Here is a 19,968-nt window from a genome sequence, read left to right as displayed (position 1 = left end):
TTATAATTCTGTATACCAATCTTTTTGGATGGAAAGTGAGCAAATAGAATAATACCAAGATTAGATATCCGCTTTTGCCACATTCCATACTTGAAGAGCGTGTACAGAAGATATAGTATCAGACTAAACATTTTTTTATACAATCTCCAATTTTTTTATTTTATTTTACACCTATAAAAGAATGTTTGATAATGGTATATTGCTTCATGAGATATTCTCTGACTGACCTTTGAACACCACTCTACAACTCTCCGCCTGGTGCTAACATACATGTCTGGGAAATAAATGTATTAATTATTTCAATAAAAATCAAAAATGTGAATTCCAAAGTGCTTACAAGTGAAATGCCAGAAATTCTTTAGTTAATCTTGGTAGACTACAGACTGGCCATACCTACACTTGTCAGGAAGTGTGAGCAACTCCCCACTTATCTGTTTCATCTTTGTTACTTGTTTTATCCTGCATGCTTTAGATGGGTCTAGTACAGTCACATGTCAAATACAGAATGTACCCAAGAGACTCAAGTTATTTCAAGATTGTGTAAAAATCGCATTTTGTGTGCCTGTAAACTATTTCATATTGATTTTGAATTTACTTGTTATATAAAAACCTATAAATTCTGAATAGCACTCTATTTAGGAAGTAAGATAGGTGGTCACAGTAGGCGCACACCGAAGCATTTTTTTTCGTTGTGGGATAAACTGGAGAAATGTTTTTCTATTGCCTATGCCTCCCCCTCTAAACATCTTCAGTTTTAGTTTTACAAGTCCTGAATAACTGTCTATTTATGGGTCACTTTCTACATTGTGGGTAGTCCTACTGGTTACAGGTCCTCTCAGTTCTGTAGCCCATCATACACAGCCAGACCCAGCTAGTTCTCTCTATAGGATTTCATGCCACATGCTGTATGGCTTTTCCTATACTTGACTCCTTGTTCTTGGCTTAAATTATAAAAAAATCTTAACACTTAAATATAACACATCTCCCACTAAGGAAAAGATTTAAAAAAAAAAAAAAGGTTAAATTCCCACAGTCCACTCACGGAACATGCAGACAAAAAAAGTACTTCAAGATCTACTTTCATGTCCGTATGACTCGTGCGAGCAGCGAAGGGACAGTACACGGGCCCCATTATAGTCTATGGAGTCTGTGTGCTTTCACTGCACAGCGCTTGCCAATGTGTTCGGTAGTCCGTTCAGGAGGTCCCCCTGCAGACTCCCCGTACGGATTACCAAACTCAGATGTGAACCAAGGGTAAGGCCTATTATTGCTTGCCCTAAACAGCTACAAAAGCTAAAGCATGAGTTGAGGCTAAGGCCCCATGTTGTGGAACCCAGCTAAAAAATGCTGTGCAGGAAAAACAGCGCAAACTAATCACGTTTTTGCTGAGTTTTTCTCTGCAGATTTTATTTCCTTTTTAAATTTATAGGGAAAGCACCAGCATTTCCGTAGGCATTAACATATTAACATGCGCTGTGTTTTTTTGTTTTTTTTTTTCCCCCCTGCAGTGGAAGAAATACTCCTTTTCCTCCACCTAGCAATATTGTAGCAAAGTACTTTAGTGTGGATTCTTCCTTGGCCAGTGCTGACACTGGAACCTCCTTCTTGTGCCGGGCAAAATGACCTAAAAAACACAAATAAAGTTGAAATGTGCGCAACCTTAAAGTGATACTCCTGCTTTTTTTTTTCTTAATTTTCTTTGTTTTTATAGCAAAGGTTTTCCATTGGCTTTTATCTTGTGTGATACGATATTGCACAACAGAACATCAAGTTAACTCATTATTTCAGGGAAAGTGTGCTGCGTTTTTTTTTTTTTTCTTCTTTCTCCATGAGGTCATTTCCAGCACAGAAAAGTATTTAATCAAATATAGAGTTGAGGTCAAGTAAGGCTTTATTTAGTCTGCTGTTCGTTCTTAATAAAACATACTACAATACTTGCTTGTATAATAATCAGCCTATATGTATGTGATACTTACACCAGGGCAATTTATACAATATATATACTGTACTCTGTAGCAGATGCTTCTAGTCATATGTGAATTCCTTACTTTTTAGTTATCATACTCTTTCAGATTAGTTATAAGTCTTCTATTTCTTTTTAAATATAGGATGTGTTACAGAAACCTTTCAGGCAGTAGGATTGGACTATCCTGCATAAAAGTGTTCTGTGCAAGCAGCACTTTTCTCTCTGCATGTTTCATGCAGAAACCACATGGGCCTCATTATAGTCTATGGGGTCTGCAGGTTTCCTTAGGTAACCGCTTGGGGACCCCCCGAACGGAAACACACACTCAGATGTGAACCGGGCCTTTAAACACCAATAAGTTCCAGTTGTCTCTGACTGCAGGTGCCACAGCCAGTCCTCAGCTGTAAGTTACAGCTCAAACCCACTGCCCAGTGCACAGGCTTAGCCCATGAGTCAGTGCCATGTCAGTCTTGTACATGTAAGGTGCTGAACTTTCAGTATCTTTGCTCTGTGCTATATGTGTATAGTGCAAAGTATTAAGGAATTAATACAAGGAGCAGAGGTGCTGGTTGTTGACCATACGACTATATTGGACGACAACAGCTGTACAGAATTTGTATGTTCATGGGTTATCAGATTACACTGTACTGTTAACCTCACTCTGAAAAAAGTGTGTATAATATATATATATATATATATATATATATATATACTGAAAATGATATGAAAGTAATTATATTATAATAGGTGACGTCATAGTTTCCCAGGCATGGTACTGAAATCTTTCCTTTATCCGCTACCTTCTTTGCATTCAAGTGTATGGCTTGTGGTTTCATCCATGCAGTGGGGGAGCAGATAATAGTGCATTGAATACAATTTGTTTCGTTGTGCTGGCAACCATTATCATAGCTTACCTGGTGTCAGCAGGGTTGTTTAATATGTTCTCCAAACAATGCTCCACACAGTAACAATGTTATCTACTAAAATAGTTCGCACACATTCTGTCCATATTGACCTGTTTGCCTGTTGTCTGCCCTTCTCTCCTTTGAAAAATCTTAATTGATTTTTTTTCTAATGTAATTGTTTTCTATTACCCGCACCTCCATTTCTGACTAATCCCATCCACACATTGCAGAAAAAAATCTGCAGCGGAAAAGTTGCAATTTCAGACAAGGTCATGTTTTGAAAATCGCAGCGTGTCAATTATACCTATTATTGTAACTTACATACCTATAATAGGAGCAGAAAGTCCGCAGAGGAAAAATCAGTGGACTTAACATGAAAAACGCAGCAAAAAAAAAAACCAGGATGCACTTGCGCCGTAGTGTTTTTTTTTGTTTTTTTTTGCAGTCATTCGCTTCGTGGGGCCTTAGCCTCAGTATAACACGCGTGTCTGTCTTTGTTGACTGCTTATATTTGTACATATAATTTTTAAATGCATCTCTTGATATTGTGTCTTTCAGAGGCAAGCAAGCTTGTTATGTCATATGTAGCAGCTGTATGTGGTAAAGGAGCTGAAGTCAATCTAGTGAAGGAACAACTCTTACAGTCAAATCCAGTTTTAGAAGGTAAGAGCAAGACATCAGTCTGGGTTTATATTTTGCTTTTTTATTTTTTTCCTATAAAATTTTAGTTCAACTCATACCTGTATGCTTGAAATTTGCAACAATGACCCCCCCCTCCCCCTTTTCTCCCTTATTCGGTTTGGGGGGCTATATCGCCTCTCCTGGCTTGCCTAGTCGGTGGAGGCCCTGGTTTCGTATTGCTAGTTTCCTTTGTGTCATTGGCCTCTTGTTTTCATGTCAGGCCTTTGTGGTTTATGTGTTTCTGTTGAGTGTTGTTACTCTGTTTTCTTTTTTCTTTGTTTGTATTTTGTGTTTAAAAATAAAGAATTTATAAAAAAAAAAAAAATTGCAACAATGTACTACATAAAGTGCAGTTAAAAGTGAGGATCGGCTTTTCTAGCAGCCTTTGGGTGCACTTTCAGCGTCACTCCTGTTCCAGTAATAGGAGCGGTGCTACAGTTCACCAGAACCACAGCCATGCAGTGGACAGACATGCTGTGCAACATGCGCTGACCATCCACTAAGAGCTTCCGGCACTGCTAGAACAGATGATCTGTTTGGGGTCTGGTTGTCGGATGCCGACAGATTACACACTCCCTAGAAGTTCCTCTATTATTGCTTATTATTGCTTAGTATCAAAACTCGATTTGGGTCTAGAAACCCCTTTAAGTTAAAATATTGTATAAAACTGTATTCAGAGTAATGGCAGTATTGTACGGTAAGTATTCTGACTGAGCTTTGTTTGTACACATTACAGGAAATCTCAATTCCCACAGCATGTGTGATGTGTGTGTTCTCCATAGATTGATTGATGATTGTTCATGGCTCAATACTAAATACATGTGTTTACTAAGCTATTAGAAAAATGTTGTTTCATACTTTAATTTTAATTTATTTTCCATTGACAGCTTTTGGAAATGCAAAAACTGTGAGGAATGACAACTCTTCCAGATTTGTAAGTATCTGTTGTTTGCCAGCACATTCTTATTTATGCATCTACTTTACTGTGAAAAATACCAAATGTTCCCATCCCGGAGCCTCAGGGGGTTCAAATACCTCTGCAACTTAAGAAGACACATATATTGTATCATGCATGGCAAATGGTAAACTGGGGTCCAGGAACTTCAGGTTTATGTCTCTAGAAGTTCCCCTATTATTGCTTATTTGTTGTGAGCAGGGCCAGTTTTAGACAATAGGTGGCCTTGGGCAAAATAAAAAGTTTTTTTTTATAATTGCAGATTTTGCTGTGTTATTTTGAGCTCAGACCAGGAGTGGCTTCAAAGGGAATGAAAAATATAAAGGATGCACATGTAGTTCTCCCATCTGCCAAACCAAGTTCAGGCTCACCTAAATGTAATGTTTGTCTCAGTTCTTGAGATTCATTTATTTCACAATATGCAAATGAGCAGTGTGAAGCATCGGGGAGGGCTCCATCGCATTAAATATCCATGTCCTACACTGCTCCAATACGCCAGTGTGGGTGTGAGAAGGCCGGACCAGATGAGATTTCACCATAGCGTCCTGTCCCTGTGTTAGAGCAGTGTAAAGTGTTGAAGTTTGGAACAATGGAACTCCAGATCGCTCATAAAATAGATATTTTTGCAATGGAGATACAAATCTTCTTATTGGTGTAGGTGCTGCAGGTCCAACAAATATTCTATTTAAGGGGGCATTTTCTGGATCAATGATCCTTGCCTGAATTTAATGGGAAATCGTTAATATTCATCTCTATAGAAAATAATGGACATAAACATGTGGGGGGATTATGTTTAAGATTGTATTCAATGAATAAACGTAATCTTCACCACTGTGCCATAGTATATGTACATGTATGTATTCTATGGTCTTACAGTAGAAGGGTAAATCAACTACACAGATACCCCAATGAAAGATTAGTCTTAGAAAAAGGATTTTGGGAGATTTTTCTGAACCACCGTTACAGTTTAGGATTTATGCACTCCCTAACGCTGAAGAGTAGTTTCAGCAGCAGGAAATGTTGGATTCCTGATTTTTAGGATATCGCACATACTCTGAGGAATTTGCAAAACAGCCCTTTGGTTTTCCAGCCACAGAAACGTGTTCAGGCTGGTTATTAACTCTACCACCCTCAGTCTGTTTGGAGGGGGTTCATCTGGTCTTCATATGTAAGCCAGCAATCTTATCAATCGCACATAAGCCTGGTGTGTCACCGACCTGGTTTACCCTTTCTTACTGTTGCCATGCAGAGACCTTACCAATGCCCAGCTCTGCTTCTTATCCATTATATGAAATGGGGGGCTCTTGGTGTGGAAGATTTATAGAGTGGATTAACTTTAATACATGAGTGAAACATCAGTGAGCAAACATGTTATGAACATCTGAACACACTTTGTATATTGGGATGCAGATATGGCTTCTCTCTGCATCTATACTATTCTAATACAGAGAAGGAAGTGCTGTTTTTAGCCAACTCCATTTTCTCTTCTCTATGCCGCAGTACCTATGAAATGCATATTCAGGGCACTGTGGCTGGTGGGACTACGAGAGGGCACAAGTGGCCGATTACACACTTGTCTTGTACTTATAGGGGACACAGGCTAGCAATAAATGGGTGAGTGGAGCTGTAGCTGCATCTACAATGGGAGAAACTGTAATAGTCACTGTTATGGAGGGACAATGACTGGGGCACTGTGATTGTTCCCATTAGACTACCACTCTAGGTGGACACTGTGGATGTTTAAGCAATTTAGAGGAGCACTCTGGGCAAAACGAATCCAGTCCTATATGTAATATATAAGGCCGGTGCAGATCAGGGATGCTCTTTTATGCTGTATGAACCATGTGTGATGATCAGCTTTGTTGCTTGCCATAGCATGGTATATCAGTATGACCAGAAATACACTCTTAAATTTTATTGCAGCTCCAAGTAGCAGCACAATTTGTTACAAGGCATCCTGGTTTTATGTATACACACACACACACAAAAAAGTACAAAGTACTTTGAAGCTCCACCATGAAACCATTTCACTGACATTTGCTACACACTTGGAATTGTGTGCATATCTGTGACAGCAGTCCAATTTACTAGTAGTAGCCTTGGGCCCAGGGATACACATGGTGCACACTCAGCTGCTTAGCCACTACAACATCCAATCCACACATCAAAGGAACTCAGGTTTTAAACACACGGCATGTCAGTTAATGCTGCATGTTTGGATATGGTTTCAACCTTTCCAACATATGGTGTGATTTCTGCTGGTTTTTGACACTTGCAGGTCTGGTGTAGGATGACCGTGTAGACCTTCCTCAATGGCTGTGATCTGTGTTTCCTTATCCTTATAGTGTCATAAGTCAGTATGTGTTTCAAAACCATCTGATTTTCATGAAAGGCTTGTGATAAGAATGTGATGCTTATGTTTGGGTGAAATGTTCTCTACTACTATGTTCATAATGTATGTTTTGTATTATGCTTACTTCAGGGCAAATACATGGATATTGAATTTGATTTCAAGGGTGACCCACTTGGTGGAGTTATAAGCAACTGTAAGTACAAATAATAAGCAAACCTAAGTCGAATGATGTATGGATGACATGACTAATGGGTCAATGATAACTGTATGTCTAAGGGTCCATTCACATGGAGGAAAATGGTGAGAAATTTGGTGTGGAATTTCAGCACTGAAAAAAAAAAGCCTCCTATTGACTTCAATGGGTTCCTTTTTCTGCTAGCAAATGAATTGGTTTTCAAACTGATCGCTGGCAAGCCGTCCTCTGTCCAGTTTCTCTGAGGAACAGGACGGAGACTCGGCGGACTAACACAGGGGGCACAGGGGCATAAGTGTGAAAGCTCCCTAATGCTACTAAGTATACCTGCTTTATCCACGGGGTCTCTGGGTCACATCCATCCTCTGTTGCAGTGTATTCTAACTACTGTATAAACCAGATTGGCCTGACATGATATACAGTAAACCTATTATCTGTGTATTACTCATGCTGGGGCCTGATACATGTTAGCTAATGTGATATGTTTGACGCTGACCCGATTTATCTGAGTGTTTAGAAGACCTGTCAGGTATCATAAAGGATTACACAAGTTGGTGACCAGTTTGTATATAGTGGGGGGTTCAGATAACCGATGCAGTTCAGTGGGATTTGAGAAATGAATATAAATCTGTATACAATATATAAATCCTAGATATCTCTGGCTCCTTTCTTTTTACTACTTTATAAAATGAAGTTGACCAAACTGTCCAGATGTAACTTCTTTATTGCATGTCAGACCCAGCTCTGCTTCTTTTCATCTGCAAATATAAATGATCTTGTTAAAAGTCTAGAACGACTAGATACATCTCCAGACAGCGTGCCCTTTATCTAGCCAGACAATTCATACTTAGTCAGCTGAATTTTCCTGTTTACCACTCACATGACTGACTGCGTTAGCTTCATGGTCAGATCCAGGCACCCATCAGCACAGCTATCTTCAGAAGCTGGGAACAGTTTACTGATGGAACAAGGTCAAAACCAGAAGCGCACAATTTCCCTTCCCTCAAATTTAAGGGAATAGAACAAATGCAGACAATAGCGGTCTCTTCCCTAATTGATGTGATGGCATTGGCATATCCTACGTCCAGGCCACATAATCCAATGTATGTTCTTTCATTCATCCCCATACAGAAGTGATGATTGCCAGAAAGCTGACAGTATTCAGTAAGGAAGTCTCCTGGGGACGTCCGTCCATTTATTATTCCCATAGTTTATAAGAAAAGTAAATTCTGAAACAGAACATTTTGTATTGGTACAGGGAGCAAAGAAAATCCCTAACTCTCAATAACTTTAGTTTGTCTAAACCTGGTATTAAAGCCAACCTATAAACCTTTGGAAATTGACAAGGGTTACTATATGAAATAAAACTCTTGAGGGAGAATATAGAACAAGGTTAATGAATAGGAATTCAACAAAGCAAATACATGGATAGCACAAACAATATAAATTTAAAGCAAATTTAGAAATTGGTGACATTAATTTAATTCATTACATTGCATGAAGTGATATCTGTGGCTTAGGCTAGGTTCACATCTATGCCAGAGTCAACTCTGCTGCAGAAACCGTCTGATATTGAATTTTCACTATGCTGCATTCAGTATGAAAATGTTGGACACTGGTGGGCCCTATTATACCATATTAGTTTATGGGGTCCACAGGCAGCCAATGTTTTAGCAGTCCAGCCCCCCATTGTTTGGGTCTCCCTGGCACTTCCACTATACAGTTGCTTCCTGGACCTGGAGGCTGCTGGAACAGCTACTCTGTGTCAGGTCCAGGTGTCTGACCTCCACAGATCAGATACTGAAGACCTATCCTATGGGTTTGTAATCAGTATGAAACATGTATTTGGGGCTCAAAAACCCTTTTAGACTAAGGCCCCACGGCCGGAAACGCCGCGCTGAAGCGCAGCGGGAACAACCACGGCGTGAACGCATTGCGGTTCTTCCCACAGTGCTTTGAACTGAAAGTTCACAGAGTTTTCATTTCTGTTTCAATTGTATCTATGGGAAAGCCGCCAGCGTTTCCGTAGATATAATTGACATGCTGCAATTTATACTAATTTACAAAGTAATAACATTTCATACAGTACAGCGGAAATTAGATTGTTTCTTACGACAGCACTTCCGACCCTTTACTTTACTTTGGTAGAGTTGGAAGGGACCTCAAGGGCCATCGGGTCCAACCCCCTGCGAGTGCAGGTTTTCCTAAATCATCCCAGCATATGTTTATCCAGATTCCGCTTGAAGATTTCCATTGATGGAGCGCCCACCACCTCCCGTGGCAGCCTATTCCACTCTCTCACTACCCTCACTGTCAGAAAGTTTTTCCTAATGTCTAATCTGTATCTCTTTCCCTTTAGTTTCATCCCATTGCTTCTTGTACTTCCTTGTGCTAATGAGAATAGGGTCCAATGAAATAGTGGCTTAATGGGGGCTTACATGTTTTGACTCAGTTTTAGGTTCAGTTTTATAGGGTATTGTTTGTAACCCATTATATGCCAGTTGGTGGGTTATAGAACATTTTTGATAAGAAATGTTATCTGTCCTATTCTTTCTAAATCTGGACAGTCTTTTAGTATCATGACCTAAAACCTATGCAGTTGCATAATATATTAGAGTCACTTTAAACAGTCAGCCTTGTCCTATTTTCATTTCTATCATTGTTTTGGATCAAGCTGGAACATTTCTATACAACGTGTCAGGAGCTGTGTTTGTTAATAATATAATTTATTGCTTTCACCTGCTTTCTGTTCCTTTGTGATCTGCTCCTATGAAAATGTAACTTCTCACAGAAGTGTTTGTACCTTATTGAGGCTTGCAGTAGTGATCGATCATTGTTACGTTTGCCAAGTATTGCAGGTTTGAGAATGCAAAGGAAACCCTAATTGTTATAAAAAAAAAAAAAGCAATTGCTGAAAATGAAGTTTGGCTATGCTGATGTTTTATTATCTCTTCAGTAAAATAAGCCCAAAATTTTGTAGAAGCTCTGAAAAGACTTCAGTCAACTTAGTGTCTAGATCCATGTTGCAAAATGCTGGATTTTACAGTACCTGGCTAATCCCATTCACACATTGCCAAAAAAAATTAAAAAAACCTTGCGTTTTTGCAAATCTCAGCGTGTCTGTTATATCTACAGAGACGCTGGTGTTTTCTGTATAGGTAAAATAGCAACAGAAAGATTGCAAAAGAATTCCCTGTAGAAAAAAAAATATCACAATGTCTGTTGATATTCTGTATATTTTGGTAACATTTTTTTTTCTGACTTTGTAGACCTTCTAGAAAAGTCCAGGGTTGTAAGACAGCCAAGAGGTGAAAGAAATTTCCATATCTTCTATCAGTTGCTGTCAGGTGCTTCTGATGATCTACTAAGTACGTATAGACATGACAATGAAGAATGTGCCTTTGAGCAATTTGCTAGACTGTATTATCTCCAGCACTCTTCTGTTATTTTACCTATTGTGATCTGTATGTTCTTTCTGCATTGGTTCATATGTCAACAGTGGTTTTCAGGCCCATCCCAAGACATTACCGTTTTTATTTTGTTCCTGTTGATGTTCCGTCAAATGCTGAGCATTTTTATTTTCTGTAATGTGATATTTTTAGATAAACTAAAACTGGAACGGGATTTCAGCAAATACAACTATCTCAGTTTGGATTCTGCGAAAGTGAATGGCGTGGATGATGCATCAAACTTCAGAACTGTCAGGGTAAGATGGGAAATGTGTTATTACAGAGATATCTGAAAGTTTGAGAAGTGCACCAATTGTGATCTATGTAATAGGAATAACTGCAATTTTTCTTTTGGTCAATTTTTCTTATTTAAAAAATTCTCAACCAGTAGGAAAGGCCACACTATCTTACCTCATCGCTAATCCATGCGCCACATTTTACACACTGTTTTCAAAATAATGGCTTAGATTCTGACTCTTCTTTCCTTTAATATTTGCAAAATTGGCTTGAGTCAGTATCTAAGGACCTTCAACATGGACAAATTTCTGGGGCAAGTTGATGGGCTCTAGTTTAGTTGTCTTTTCATTGTGCAGTTAACGGGAGGGGTTTCAGAGATTGTTTATACCCTCCTGGCAATCTAAGGGATGTGCTTCTGGCAATCTATTATTTTTATGTTGGCAAAAAACAAAGCAATTGCCCAATAAATAAGTGTTTGCTGGTATATTTAACATGGAGCAATTAGCAGGAGCAAGCAACCTGTTCGAAAATCCATTCGGTTGACCATCAAGCTGAACCTTGGTGGTGTGGACCATCACCTGTCCAACTGGATACTAGACTACCTGGCAAACCTCCTTCAGTATGTGAGAGCCCATGACTGTGTGTCTGACTGTGATCTGTAGTACGGGGGCACCACAAGGTACAGTTCTTGCCCCATTTCTCTCCACACTGTACACTGCTGACTTTAGGCACAACTCATCCAGCTGTTACTTACAGAAGTACTCCGATGACTCTGCAATAGTAGGCCTTATCACTGATGGCGACGATAGGGAATACAGAGACTTAAACCGGGATTTTGTTGAATGGTGCCAGCAGAACCACCTCAGGATTAATGCTGGAAAGACCAAGGAGATGGTGGTGGACTTTAGTAAACGGAGAAGTGCTCTGACTCTAGTGGAGATCCAAGGGACATGCATTGAGATAGTCAGGACCTATAAGTATCTGGGTGTGCTCCTCAATAATAAACTAGACTGGGCTGATCACCTGGAGGCGCTGCACAGAAAGGACCACAGCAGGCTTTACTTGCTCAGGAGGCTGAGGGCCTTTGGAGTACAGGGGACACTTCTTAGGGCCTTTTTCAACTCTGTGGTTTCTTCAGCCATCTTTTTCGGTGTGGCCTGTTGGGGGGAGCAGTATATCAACCAGGGACAGAAATAGACTTGACAGGCTGATCAGAAGGGCGAGCTCTGTCCTGGGGAGCACCCTGGACCCAGTACAGGTGGTGGGTGACAAAAGGACACTGTCAGTGGTGAGCTCCATGCGGGAGAACAAATCCCACCCCATGTATGGGACCTTGATGGCACTTGGCAGCACTGTAAGTGACCGTCTGCTTCACCCCAAGTGTGAGAAGGAGCGCTATCACAAGTCCTTCTTTCCAACCGCAATCAGGCTGCATAATCTACATCAGACCAAGCGAAGATCACTCCGCATAGAAAACTAGTGATTATGATTATGAAGCCTTCCTTCTTTCTTCTTCTGTTCGTTAGCTGCCATGGACTTCTAGTATATCTTCTCTTCTCAGCTTATGTGTGTCTACTTCCATAAATATATTGCTGTATATTATCCTGTATCTGTATTACTATGCTGCTGTAACATACTGAAATTTCGCCACTGTGGGACTATTAAATGATTATCTTATCTCATCTCTTATCAACCCATAAAAGGACCCTTTAAAATCATATGCTAACACTGTATCTCTATATAAGTTTTTTTTATGGAGCTTTTTCTTAAAGGGGTGTTCTCATAAAAAATAACCATAGTTAAATTTTTAAGCAATGAAGTTGAATATTTTTGCTAATCTAAATAATTACACTTTGCAGATTTTTATAGATTCTTTTTCTCCCAGTGGTTACAATTTGTCTTGATTGGTTGCCAATGGATATGACCATGAATGCAGGAACTTTCTATATTCTGAAAGCCAGCCATGATTTCTTTATTGTGGCCGGATTATCTTCTCGTGCATGCACTGTGATGCTCTGATAACCTGTCCGCAATAAGGAAATCACGGTTTGGTTTCTGACAAATGTCAGACCATAGAAAGTTCCTACATTTGTGGTCGTATCCTTGGCAACTAAGATTTTCTCTAAAATTCAGCTAAATGTATATCTGCAAGAAATGTTTAACTTTTAATGTCTAGAGAGTATAATTGTTACCGTAAATTCACATTGTAACAGAGAGAATGGGCAAAGGCGTCAGATTAGAGATTTCTGTTTATTTGGCCGACTCTACATGAAGGTTACAGGTTTTCTCTTCCTACTATATTTATTAGTGTGCTATTGCCTTCTGTTTTAAAATCCTGATAATCCTTTATTCCTTTTTGCAGAATGCTATGCAGATCGTAGGTTTTATGGAGCATGAAACCCAGTCTGTGTTAGAAGTTATAGCTGCAGTGCTAAAACTGGGGAACATTGAATTCAAGCCAGAATCTCGTGTTAATGGCCAGGATGAAAGCAAAATTAAAGATAAGAATGGTAAGGACGCTGTATGAGCTATGCCACAAGCAGATCCTCTAATTACTTCAACTAAGAAAATGTGATCTGTAAACAATCCCACTCTGTTACTATTAAATGATCCAGTAAATGGAAATGATAGCCTAAGGGCTGGACTTCCTGGAGAGCAAATTATAGCCTGAAAAGAGACACTGCTAATAATCCCTCCAAACAAGGCTTCTAGGAGTCTGTAGGACTTTGAAGAACTATGTAATGTGTTTTCAACGTCTGCCATGACTAGATAAGGGGGGGGGGATTTGACTATATGGGTGTGTTCTTTGGTAAATTACTACATCATGGCCGCAAACCAGGGACAAGCCACAAGAAGAATGTGGTGGAAAGCCTTAACATGTCCCATTTTAATTTAAAGTGGCTACAAAACGAAAATCCAGCACCACATGACTCACTGCAATTTAGGTCTTGGCCTATATGTACCTTGTAATGCAAAACCAAGGAGTCATTCATACTGGGAGCTTCTGTTGCCTACCTATGGCATTGATTTGACATCTTTTTTCACTTTGTTTTGTCACTCTTTGTCACCTTTTTTTGTGTGCTGATGAAGGGATGCCGTACCCTTTTGGGAGTATCCCGACGGTCTGTTGGGGTTTGGGAGTCTGTAATGGGCTCCCCTCCTTCTTTTTGTGACCTGCCTCAGCTTCGGCTGATGTAGGCAAGGGATCTGAGTCCAGGAGTATCCCAGGTGGTGGCAGCCCAGGGAGAAACTGGACGACTGGTCGGCTCCTAGTACCCTAGGTGGTGGCAGCCCAAGGGGAAAGGAGCATTCTGGACCTTCTGCTTCGGCAGTCCATCCTATTGTGACTCTAAGTCACTCGGTGCCTTTTGGCCCAGTGGCGAGGAGCATAGTCGGGAACCCTATTCCTTTTTGGGAAGGGTACCCATGGTCGTAAGCATCCTGGCCACGTTTTTTTTTTTTTTTTCATGCACTTGGTGTGATCTTGGCACAGCTAGAGGCCTTTAAAAAAAAATGGCATTGATTTGAAGTTTTACGACTTGTCTCAAGCTGCCTTTAAACGGTTGCTTATTCCACATGAGCTCTACTTCTCGCTACTCTTCATGAACTACCTAATCTTTAGAGCACATTCCTTTTAAAGGTGTTCTCTGGCCCTAAATCACTTCTTCATACTGATGACCGGGGCTGCATCTGCCATGAGTATCTCGCCTCAGATGACAGATTGCCAAGTCCCTGAGGAGGCGGCACAAGGGTGAACTCACCCAGTGATTTTGGACTGAGCAGGTCTGAAATGAAACGATTATTGTACTCTGGGATCTCTTGAGAGAGTATAATCAGCAGAGACAAAGAGGAGGTGATCAAACACATCAAGTATGTTACTTGCCTCCTCTGGTGCAGCTCCTTGTTCTCTTTAGCCAGACTTCAGATTGGGCCTCCCAACGCTGAGTCCAGGGGAGATGAGTAACCTTGTTGTGCTTGATCACCTCCCTGGGCCTCCACTTATTGTACTCTGCAGGGTGTATTATACTCAGGGACTGTAAATCACCACGGTTTCTGTATAACTCTGTGGACTTTTAGTGAAAAGTGCTGGAGGAAAAACTGCTATGCTTTCCTGCCGCAGCTTTTAACAGTTTTCCAGCCTCAAATAGCTCATCAGTATGAAAACTGTTTTGTGCATAGGTTATCGGTATATGATCTTTGGGGGGTGGACCCTGTACTGATCAGCTGTTCAGAAACCTCCAGGCATCAGAAGCTGGTAAAGTAGATGGGTGGTTGTATAGGTCCCTCCCATCCAAGTAATAGGAGCGGCACTGCAATTCCCAAAAACCACCACTATAGAGTGACAGGGCAGCAGCTCTACTTCTATTACTTGAAGCAGCTTTTGCAGCCTGTAGGTTACTGGAACAGTTGATCTTAGCAGGGTGCTGCTCTTGGTTTTGTTTTCAGTATAACTTTATTAAAGGGATCCTTTCATTAAAAGTCACTTTTTTGTCCCTAACATGTAGGAATAGCCTTAAGAAAGGCTATTCTTCTCCTACCTTTAGATGTCTTCTCTGGGCCACCGTTCGGTATATAATCCGGTTTTCGTCGGTATGCAAATGAGTTCTCGCAGCACTGGGGGCGGGCTCCAGCGCTCAAACAACACTGGGGGTGTCCCGAATGCTGCGAGAGAACCCTCCAGTGCCGCCTCCATCTTCCTCAGGAACGGGTCTTCATCGTGTCTTCTTCAAGGCCTCGGGCAGCCAACTGCGCATGCCTGCCGGCCACAAGAAAATGGCTTCACAAAATACCGTGCAAGCGGCTAGTTTCTTGTGGCCGGCAGGCATGCGCAGTCGGCTTTGCCCGAGGCCTAGAAGTTTGAAGCCAACCCCTGGAAGAAGATGTGAAGAAGACCCATTCCTGAAGATTAAGGTGGTGCTGGAGAGTTCTCTCACAGCATTGGGGATGCCCCCAGTGCTGTTTGAGTCCTGAAGACCGCCCCCAGTGCTGTGAGAGAACTCATTTGCATACCGACGAAAACCGGATTATATACCGAACAGCGGCACGGAGAAGACATCTAAAGGTAGGAAAAGAATAGCCTTTCTTCAGACTATTCCTACATGTTAGGGACAAAAAAATGACTTTTAATGATAGGATCCCTTTAATCAGTAGAAAAATTTCAGTATAACTTTTTATTCATTTTAATTCTCTTCTTATTCTTAGCTTAGCTTGTTCCATAAAACCATATGAGCATGTGCTCAACTACTCTGAGAAATGCCCTTTAACAACTGTAATTATATAGGAATACATAACTTTCATTTTGGTTTCAATGATGAATGATAATTTTAGCCTAAATCATTTGATATATAACAGGTTTTTTATAACTGTATTTTCTATTAATAACATGTAGAGTTGAAAGAAATCTGTGAACTAACGGGCATTGACCAGAGCGTTCTAGAACGAGCTTTCAGTTTCCGAACAGTGGAAGCCAAACAGGAGAAGGTCTCTACAACGCTCAATGTGGCCCAGGTTAGTTATTAACCAAACATTTGCATTTGCTTAAAAAGCAACACAGATAATTTGACTAGCGATTCTTTTTTTGTGTGTCGTACTCAGCTGCAATCTCAAGGTCATAGCATTGGCTCGAATTTACTTCCCTATTTTCATTGACTATTTTAGTATACACCGAAATTACTGTGTCTAATGGATTGATAATTCACTTTCCATTGCAGAACTCCTTGATAATATAGAGAATAGAAAAGAGATTAATAAACAAATTAGAGTATTTTCTCTTTGTACATGTATAAAGGGCCGTTTATACAGGTCAGTGATTGAGAATGGACACTCACAGGAACATTCGTTCAACCGAATTTCGGTGTGTGTGAAAGGTCATGTGATCAGACAAAAACAAATAGTGATCTCATATATATATATATATATATATATATATATATATATATATATATATGAAGAGCTCATCGGAAAAATGGCCTAAGTCCACATTTTGTCATATTTCAAATTATTACCTAGAAAGCTTCTTTGTACCTCGTTCTATGCATTGGGTTTACAAGGTACCTAGGATTAATGACCTAAGTCCATATATTTCAATGCAGAAGAATTTACATTCAATGGAATAATGGCCTAAGTCCAATACAAACTTACTTACTTCACTCTCGTTGGTCATTTTTTCATTGAAATCGTGACTTCCGGTCTGTTGTTTATATTAGTGTAAAAACTTTGTCTTATTGTTTAAAAGGCTCTAAATCGACTTTTGCACATATTTAGCGCCGAAAAGGGAGGCAGGTAATTATTCTTCTTCATCGTTTAATAATAGTAGTAATTAATTAATAATATTAAATAAATAATATTTATACATGAAGCTGCAATTTTTTTAATAAATAATACAATTTATGATTAGGATTAACGGTGTTCATTAGCTGATTACATTGGATAGATATATTCCACAATAATGCCCGTTTGCTTTAGGCTAAAACTTTAAACTTCGTTTTTCGCACAATATTGATTTTTGGACTTAGGCCATTTTTCCGTTGAGCTCTTCATATGTATATTTTTTATGGGCCAAAAATAGTAATCACTGGCACTGTATGTTCCACGTTGGCAAAGAATGTGCATGCCGACAACAGTGCAAATTTATTTACTTTGCTACTTTTATAGCTCTTTATTCTGCAGCATTTATTGATAGTGTCAACACTGTCCCATATAGCAGATACAATCTAAGTTTCCTATTAGTAGCTCTTTAGCGTTTGGGAGGAAACCATGCAAACATGGGGAGAACATACAAAAACTCCATGGAGATGCTGTCCTTGGCTGGATTCGAACCTAGGACCCCAGCACTACAATGCAACAGTACTAACCACTGAGCTGCTGTTTCACCCAATTCTATGTAGATGAATAATCACATTACCAATCTCCATGCAGGTTATACAAGAAGCATTTGGCTTATTTAATCATTGATTGGCACATGAATACACTTCGTTCATATGAATAAAACCAGCATATTCTTTGTAAATTGCTAATAGTTGCTAATAAATGATTTTATTGTAATAAATATATATTATATAGATAACTAATGCTATAAAATTGAAGATACAGCCATTTGAAGTGACCATTTCCCCCTTTTTTTCTGTCTTTTATCCAGGCCTACTATGCACGCGATGCATTAGCTAAAAACCTGTACAGCAGACTGTTTTCCTGGCTTGTCAACAGAATAAATGAGAGCATTAAGGTAAAACACTAAGTACATTCTTTTAATTACATTTTTTGCAAGTTATAATATAAATAAAATAAATATATACATTTAGGCCCAAAAGTTTTGGGCAGTGACATCGTTTATATAACGTTGCCCACATTTTGCTACGGTTTCATGACAAATGAAGGAAATGAAAGATCTAGAACTGGATCTGAGTCTTGAATTTACCTTTGCTAGCTTATGGGAACTCTGAACATGTGGCTCAATGGTGGTGTCAATGCAAACAAAGTAGGTAGAAAAACAATAAGTGACTTATTACACCGATAGCAGAAACTTTAGCAGTGAACAAATCAATTTCAGTTAAGTGAAGAAGAAAGAGACAGGAATCATCGGATAGTATGTTTGAAAACAATGGCAAAATGGCTGATTAATAAGGTAGGGCAATAACCACAGGCATAGAAAGGGTTCAGCACAGGGGCCAACTCGTCCAAGTCTGCTCCCAACTCCCCACACCCCCAATCTCTTTAGTCAGGATGCCCATGACCACTTCTTCCAGCTGTGACTTGTAAAGTTAACAACACAGACATCTTTGGCTTCTCATTTTGCCTCTTTGAATAGTGCCCCTTATTAATAAAGCCCGTGTGTTTTCTAATTAACCATTTCTGGATGACAGGTCTTTAAAAGTGGCGGCCACTCTGAAGGCCGTCATAGGCACTGAGTCTTTACACAGTGGAGACCCTGAGCTTATGCCCGCGATCAGAGTACCTAATGAAAGATCCCAGGACTATCATAGGAATATAACTATTAGGGGTTGGTCTATGTAGTGAATCTCCCATAGACTGCAATACAGGTGTATCTTTACACAGTGGAGCTAATGCCCGAGATCAGAGTTCACTCTGATTGCAGCCATTGCTTTCTGATATTTTCCCTTGAAGTGACCAGGGACCCACCCTTCCCCTAAGCTGGTCACTATTGGCTCCCTAACTTTTACGTTGCAGGACAAGCTCCGCACAGTGAGATCGTGAGAGCTATGACATCTGGGAACCTAATGAAGATGTATTGCAATCTGTGGGGTTAAAATGTAAAAAAATCTCTGCTACATTTAGTAGATATGTAGTAGATACAACAACTTGCACTCTTCAAACAGAACCAAAGCCTTAACATCACAAATACCCAACTTAAAGGGGTTAGCCACTTTCAGACCAATATTGATAGACAAATATTATGGTTTATATAATAAAAAGTTGTATAACTTTCCAATATATTTTCTGTATCAATTCCTCACAGTTTTCTAGATCTCTGCTTGTTGTCATTCATTCTGTTACTTCTAGAGGATAAAACTCTGACCATGGTCATGTGATTTATGGTCCATGGTCATGTGATTTATGGCCCATGGTCATGTGATGAGCACACAGGTGCCGCTCGTTATAGTCACAGCACAATAATCAGACATCTGCCTGGTAATCAGCTGTGCACCTGTGTGCATCACATGACCATGGACTGTAAATCACATGACCATGGTCAGAGTTATATCTACTTGAAGTAACAACAAGCAGAGATCTAGAAAACTGTGAGGAATTGATACAGAAAGTTTATTGGAAAATTGTATATCCTTTTATTGTACAAACAAGAACATTTGTTTCTCAATATTAGTCTGAAAGTGGCCAACCCCTTTTAGGCCTAGCTTCTTGCCCTCTCTGCCCACTGTCTTAAAAAAAAAAAAAAAAAAAAAAAAAAAAGTGCGCAGAAGATGTGTGTGCCTGGCGAATAGCATTAATTTGTTTGGCATAAAAGATTTTTCGAATCACAATTTTACCTGAGTCGCGACGAAAAATGTTTTTTTTTTTTTTTTTTTTTAACCACGGCAAAGATGACCTACGTTTAATATCACTAGAGAGTATCCAAAAAATATCACTTTAAGGGTAAGTTCACATGTAGTTTTTTGGTCCGGATTTTGACGTGGAATCTGGGTCAAAAAAACGCCTCCCAATTGAATTCAATGGGAGCCGGTCATTTCCTTTTCCCGCGAGTGGTATTTTA

General features: G+C 39.7%; 2 protein-coding genes across 3 annotated transcripts in view; both read left to right on the top strand.

Moving 5' to 3' along the window:
* The window catches only part of PTCD1 (pentatricopeptide repeat domain 1), a 221,409-nt gene that overhangs the window by 142,668 nt on the left and 58,773 nt on the right, over positions 1-19,968 (top strand). The window lies entirely within an intron of this gene.
* MYO1B (myosin IB) overlaps positions 1-19,968 on the top strand; it is a 127,048-nt gene that overhangs the window by 61,937 nt on the left and 45,143 nt on the right. For both annotated transcript variants that reach the window (XM_075285248.1, XM_075285250.1), the window contains exons 5-12: positions 3,430-3,534; positions 4,440-4,486; positions 6,990-7,053; positions 10,323-10,421; positions 10,656-10,759; positions 13,102-13,249; positions 16,129-16,247; positions 17,878-17,964. In XM_075285248.1, the coding sequence (XP_075141349.1) occupies positions 3,430-3,534; positions 4,440-4,486; positions 6,990-7,053; positions 10,323-10,421; positions 10,656-10,759; positions 13,102-13,249; positions 16,129-16,247; positions 17,878-17,964 (773 nt within the window). The remainder of the gene's footprint in view (positions 1-3,429; positions 3,535-4,439; positions 4,487-6,989; positions 7,054-10,322; positions 10,422-10,655; positions 10,760-13,101; positions 13,250-16,128; positions 16,248-17,877; positions 17,965-19,968) is intronic.

This window comes from Leptodactylus fuscus, chromosome 8 (genome assembly GCF_031893055.1).
Source record: "Leptodactylus fuscus isolate aLepFus1 chromosome 8, aLepFus1.hap2, whole genome shotgun sequence".
Taxonomy (NCBI): Eukaryota; Metazoa; Chordata; class Amphibia; order Anura; family Leptodactylidae; genus Leptodactylus; species Leptodactylus fuscus.
The sequence above is the reverse complement of the archived record's forward strand: the minus strand, read 5'-3'. Positions and strand labels throughout refer to the sequence as shown.